Raw genomic sequence first — 6,151 nt, forward strand, 5'->3', positions numbered from 1 at the left:
CTTGCTGTGCCACATCTGACCATGTCCCCAAACTCCTTCTTCGCAGCCAAAAGCTTCTGGGGGCCAAGGCGACGGGGGCGACAAGATACGGGAGGCCCTTCAGTAGTTTTTATAAAATGCACCGTACTGTGCTTAATTTTCCTATGGATCCCAGGGGGTCGAGTAATGGTGGGAAATTCCGTAAGCATCTGATTGAAGGGAGACCTAGCTCCGGAGTTCACAATTACTTTAACACAATCCTGATCGACAAATGCTATAGATGTGGGAACTGCAAGTCCAGTTACACCATCAAGCAAGCGCCTATTTCGGCAATCGGGAAGAAGATGGTAGTGGGCCATAAAATCTGAACCGATAATGGGGATGCTCACATCGGCAACCACAAATTGCCAGCGAAAATCCCTTCGCAGCCCAAAATCGAGACTCAGACTATGAGTACCGTAGGTCTTAATGGCACTACCATTGGCTGCGCTTAGTTGATATTCGCTGGGAGCAATCTTCCCACGAAAAAATTTTCGAGGATAGCAACATATGTCCGATCCGGTGTCCAGTAGATAGCGGACCTTGCTGGTTTTGTCTTTGTAGGTAGGTATAGTATGTACGTCATCATTATGAATTAAAAATGAGTCAAGTGTGAGTCGGACTCGCACTCTAAGGGTTTCGTAGCATCGTACAAGATATTTTAATAATTTTACGTGGAAGACTGTAAGTTAATGACAACAGCGCCATCTATATGTGATGAGTATTTATTCATCCAAGTATGTGATTTAGAAAACTGATTATGTTAAGAACACATATTCTTTTAGAGCCTAGAAAAGTAAATTAAAAGTAGTTTTGACTAAAATACCGCCCTGCCATAATTTTTAAATCGTAGTCCTTTAAATTAAACTTGAAAAATGCAAATAAATGTCTTTAAAATTATCTCCTCACTCCACTTGCACTGTAAAAATCTATGCGACAACTTAACTATCGCGTTAGCGTCGTGTTTACTCGATTTACTTCGCATTGTCAAAATTTGATACTCGCACTCGCATAGTTCTTGAATCAACCAATCACGTGCGCTCACGTTGTCACTTTCGCATGCGAGTCTGTAAACAATAGTCGGTCCCGAGGACGTAAAAAACTCGCACTCACAAATTATGTTTCCCCTTCTTGTCACTAGATGGCGCTGTTTCAATTCCATACAAAACGTAGTTAACTTTTACGCGATCGAATAGGTTTTTGGCGATATATAACGCCGCCCCTTTCGCTGTGGTGGTAGAATACTCTGTGTGAACCCAGCGAAAGGGGACTAGCTCTGTGGTCCAAGAGTAGGACCTAGGATTTGAGAGATAAACAAATTAGATACCTATTACTAGAGATTGTTTTATGTAAATCAATAAGAGTTACGAGAACCTAATAAAAGCGTGTATAAACTCTGGTGTTTTTATGTGGTGATCCCGTGCCTCGTCCCGTTGGTCCAGTGGGCTTACAATGGTGACCCCGTAACGCAAACACGCAATGCGCCGTTGTGCCTAATAATGCAATGCAGTATAACGCACTGAGATAAATGAAGTACATGAGCGCATCTCGGATCGAGAACCAAAATAAACTCTCTGGCAACCTATTTTCGAACTGAAACTGCGAATAGCGTGCGTCGTGCATGCATCCAGCTACGATCCAGCGCGTATATTTCTACAGCCTCCCATTTGCACTGCTCCAAGGACAAGAAGTGTTGAGTGACCTGTGATCAAACGTATGTAGAAACCCAAGTATTTTGGTTGTGTAAAAAACTGACAGCTACGGCACATAAATCAGACAATATCATAATTACCTACCCATATAGCCTTTAAGCATTTCTATAATGAACATTGGACATCCCTGTGACTGGTGGTATATCTTTTGTTGTGCATATACATAGTAACATTTTATCTTAACCAAACTTTACTATTGTGTTGCTAGGTACCTACAAATAGTTCATGTTAAGACTAGGTATCTGAAGAGTATCTGTGCAATGTTGTAATAAAAACATGGTCAGTTCTTGTCTGTAAACAAATAAACATAAGACGTATCTCTTTATAAAATCACTAGGAGTTGCAGGAGGTATTGAATTGTTTGCAAACAATAATAATTATTTTGTAATTAGCGCAATGATTCAGATGAATGGTTGTAAATGGTAATAATGAGTACTTAAAGCTAATTTTTCAACATACATTGTTACTACTATGTTGTACACTAAGTTGTCTTTATATGGATTTGTTTCTGTGTTAATTTGATATTGTAATCAGCACACCACCCAACGGGGAGTTTTTTTTAAGAAAAACAAAAGTTAGAATTAAAAATTTGTTTCCACATTTACACTCATCACATACAAATTATACTACTTACTCACCATGGAAGAGTCAAATGAGTGTGTCTGTAAAGTTTCTGTCAAAGTGCCACCCTTTTGGCTTTCAAAACCAGCCATGTGGTTTGCCCATATAGAGACCCAGTTTAGAGTACGTGGCATTACTGCGGATCAAACCAAATATGACCATGTAGTGTCTAACCTGGATTTAAAGGTAATGTTAGAGGTGGAGGACATAATCACCACTCCCCCACAAGAGAACAAATATGAACATTTAAAAGCAGAATTAATAAGGCGACTTTCGGTGTCTGAGGGACAACGTGTCCGTCAACTATTAACTGAAGAAGAACTGGGTGATAGAAAACCATCCCAGTTTCTACGGCACCTGCGCTCTTTAGCAGGAAATACATTGACTGATGAAGGCATTCTCCGACAGCTGTTCATGCGTCGACTTCCTCTCCACTTGCAAACCATACTAGCAGCCAGTGCCGACCCACTGGATGATATTGCTATGCGTGCAGATAAAATATTGGAGGTCGCTCCCAGCATCACAGCAGCACCTACACAGGTAAGTGTGAATGCTGCTGCTGCATCAGGCGCACCAAATGATCCTTTGGGCCTCCATGCTTTTGCAGCCCAGATGAAAGAGTTAACAGTTAACATTGCCGCCCTTACTAATAATTCACGCTCCGGGCGTAACAGGAGCCGCAGCATTTCAAACAGACGCTCTCGTTCTCCGTCTAATAGCGACGGACACTGCTGGTACCACCGAAAATTTCAGCACAAGGCCACGAAGTGCACCAGCCCATGCTCCTGGAAGCAGGAAAACGGAAACGACAGGCAGTAATGACGGCTGCTGACTGTCCATCTTCGGGCCGCCGTCTATTTATTACCGACAAAACCAGCAAGGTCCGCTATCTACTGGACACCGGATCGGACATATGTTGCTATCCTCGAAAATTTTTTCGTGGGAAGATTGCTCCCAGCGAATATCAACTAAGCGCAGCCAATGGTAGTGCCATTAAGACCTACGGTACTCATAGTCTGAGTCTCGATTTTGGGCTGCGAAGGGATTTTCGCTGGCAATTTGTGGTTGCCGATGTGAGCATCCCCATTATCGGTTCAGATTTTATGGCCCACTACCATCTTCTTCCCGATTGCCGAAATAGGCGCTTGCTTGATGGTGTAACTGGACTTGCAGTTCCCACATCTATAGCATTTGTCGATCAGGATTGTGTTAAAGTAATTGTGAACTCCGGAGCTAGGTCTCCCTTCAATCAGATGCTTACGGAATTTCCCACCATTACTCGACCCCCTGGGATCCATAGGAAAATTAAGCACAGTACGGTGCATTTTATAAAAACTACTGAAGGGCCTCCCGTATCTTGTCGCCCCCGTCGCCTTGGCCCCCAGAAGCTTTTGGCTGCGAAGAAGGAGTTTGGGGACATGGTCAGATGTGGCACAGCAAGACCCCAAACTCCTTCTTCGCAGCCAAAAGCAACACAATCCTGATCGACAAATGCTATAGATGTGGGAACTGCAAGTCCAGTTACACCATCAAGCAAGCGCCTATTTCGGCAATCGGGAAGAAGATGGTAGTGGGCCATAAAATCTGAACCGATAATGGGGATGCTCACATCGGCAACCACAAATTGCCAGCGAAAATCCCTTCGCAGCCCAAAATCGAGACTCAGACTATGAGTACCGTAGGTCTTAATGGCACTACCATTGGCTGCGCTTAGTTGATATTCGCTGGGAGCAATCTTCCCACGAAAAAATTTTCGAGGATAGCAACATATGTCCGATCCGGTGTCCAGTAGATAGCGGACCTTGCTGGTTTTGTCGGTAATAAATAGACGGCGGCCCGAAGATGGACAGTCAGCAGCCGTCATTACTGCCTGTCGTTTCCGTTTTCCTGCTTCCAGGAGCATGGGCTGGTGCACTTCGTGGCCTTGTGCTGAAATTTTCGGTGGTACCAGCAGTGTCCGTCGCTATTAGACGGAGAACGAGAGCGTCTGTTTGAAATGCTGCGGCTCCTGTTACGCCCGGAGCGTGAATTATTAGTAAGGGCGGCAATGTTAACTGTTAACTCTTTCATCTGGGCTGCAAAAGCATGGAGGCCCAAAGGATCATTTGGTGCGCCTGATGCAGCAGCAGCATTCACACTTACCTGTGTAGGTGCTGCTGTGATGCTGGGAGCGACCTCCAATATTTTATCTGCACGCATAGCAATATCATCCAGTGGGTCGGCACTGGCTGCTAGTATGGTTTGCAAGTGGAGAGGAAGTCGACGCATGAACAGCTGTCGGAGAATGCCTTCATCAGTCAATGTATTTCCTGCTAAAGAGCGCAGGTGCCGTAGAAACTGGGATGGTTTTCTATCACCCAGTTCTTCTTCAGTTAATAGTTGACGGACACGTTGTCCCTCAGACACCGAAAGTCGCCTTATTAATTCTGCTTTTAAATGTTCATATTTGTTCTCTTGTGGGGGAGTGGTGATTATGTCCTCCACCTCTAACATTACCTTTAAATCCAGGTTAGACACTACATGGTCATATTTGGTTTGATCCGCAGTAATGCCACGTACTCTAAACTGGGTCTCTATATGGGCAAACCACATGGCTGGTTTTGAAAGCCAAAAGGGTGGCACTTTGACAGAAACTTTACAGACACACTCATTTGACTCTTCCATGGTGAGTAAGTAGTATAATTTGTATGTGATGAGTGTAAATGTGGAAACAAATTTTTAATTCTAACTTTTGTTTTTCTTAAAAAAAACTCCCCGTTGGGTGGTGTGCTGATTACAATATCAAATTAACACAGAAACAAATCCATATAAAGACAACTTAGTGTACAACATAGTAGTAACAATGTATGTTGAAAAATTAGCTTTAAGTACTCATTATTACCATTTACAACCATTCATCTGAATCATTGCGCTAATTACAAAATAATTATTATTGTTTGCAAACAATTCAATACCTCCTGCAACTCCTAGTGATTTTATAAAGAGATACGTCTTATGTTTATTTGTTTACAGACAAGAACTGACCATGTTTTTATTACAACATTGCACAGATACTCTTCAGATACCTAGTCTTAACATGAACTATTTGTAGGTACCTAGCAACACAATAGTAAAGTTTGGTTAAGATAAAATGTTACTATGTATATGCACAACAAAAGATATACCACCAGTCACAGGGATGTCCAATGTTCATTATAGAAATGCTTAAAGGCTATATGGGTAGGTAATTATGATATTGTCTGATTTATGTGCCGTAGCTGTCAGTTTTTTACACAACCAAAATACTTGGGTTTCTACATACGTTTGATCACAGGTCACTCAACACTTCTTGTCCTTGGAGCAGTGCAAATGGGAGGCTGTAGAAATATACGCGCTGGATCGTAGCTGGATGCATGCACGACGCACGCTATTCGCAGTTTCAGTTCGAAAATAGGTTGCCAGAGAGTTTATTTTGGTTCTCGATCCGAGATGCGCTCATGTACTTCATTTATCTCAGTGCGTTATACTGCATTGCATTATTAGGCACAACGGCGCATTGCGTGTTTGCGTTACGGGGTCACCATTGTAAGCCCACTGGACCAACGGGACGAGGCACGGGATCACCACATAAAAACACCAGAGTTTATACACGCTTTTATTAGGTTCTCGTAACTCTTATTGATTTACATAAAACAATCTCTAGTAATAGGTATCTAATTTGTTTATCTCTCAAATCCTAGGTCCTACTCTTGGACCACAGAGCTAGTCCCCTTTCGCTGGGTTCACACAGAGTATTCTACCACCACAGCGAAAGGGGCGGC

At 42.9% G+C, this 6,151-nt stretch overlaps 2 protein-coding genes across 2 annotated transcripts; one reads left to right on the forward strand and one right to left on the reverse strand.

Moving 5' to 3' along the window:
- Positions 1-388: 388 nt before the first annotated feature.
- LOC123876923 lies at positions 389-5,056 on the reverse strand. Its single transcript, XM_045923349.1, has 2 exons — positions 4,153-5,056; positions 389-560 (listed from the first exon to the last, which is right to left on the reverse strand). The coding sequence occupies exon 1, from the start codon at positions 5,013-5,015 to the stop codon at positions 4,215-4,217; it is 801 nt and encodes a 266-aa protein (XP_045779305.1). The 5' UTR covers positions 5,016-5,056; the 3' UTR covers positions 389-560; positions 4,153-4,214.
- On the forward strand, positions 2,329-3,782 carry LOC123876925. Its single transcript, XM_045923350.1, has one exon. The coding sequence runs from the start codon at positions 2,370-2,372 to the stop codon at positions 3,168-3,170; it is 801 nt and encodes a 266-aa protein (XP_045779306.1). The 5' UTR covers positions 2,329-2,369; the 3' UTR covers positions 3,171-3,782.
- Positions 5,057-6,151: the final 1,095 nt, after the last annotated feature.

The sequence above is a fragment of the Maniola jurtina genome, chromosome 22 (genome assembly GCF_905333055.1).
Source record: "Maniola jurtina chromosome 22, ilManJurt1.1, whole genome shotgun sequence".
Classification (NCBI taxonomy): Eukaryota; Metazoa; Arthropoda; class Insecta; order Lepidoptera; family Nymphalidae; genus Maniola; species Maniola jurtina.

What these genes read in the sequence shown, in the direction of transcription:
- LOC123876925 (XM_045923350.1), top strand. Translation starts at nt 2,370, where the DNA reads ATGGAAGAGTCAAATGAGTGTGTCTGTAAAGTTTCTGTCAAAGTGCCA.
- LOC123876923 (XM_045923349.1), bottom strand. Translation starts at nt 5,015, where the DNA reads ATGGAAGAGTCAAATGAGTGTGTCTGTAAAGTTTCTGTCAAAGTGCCA.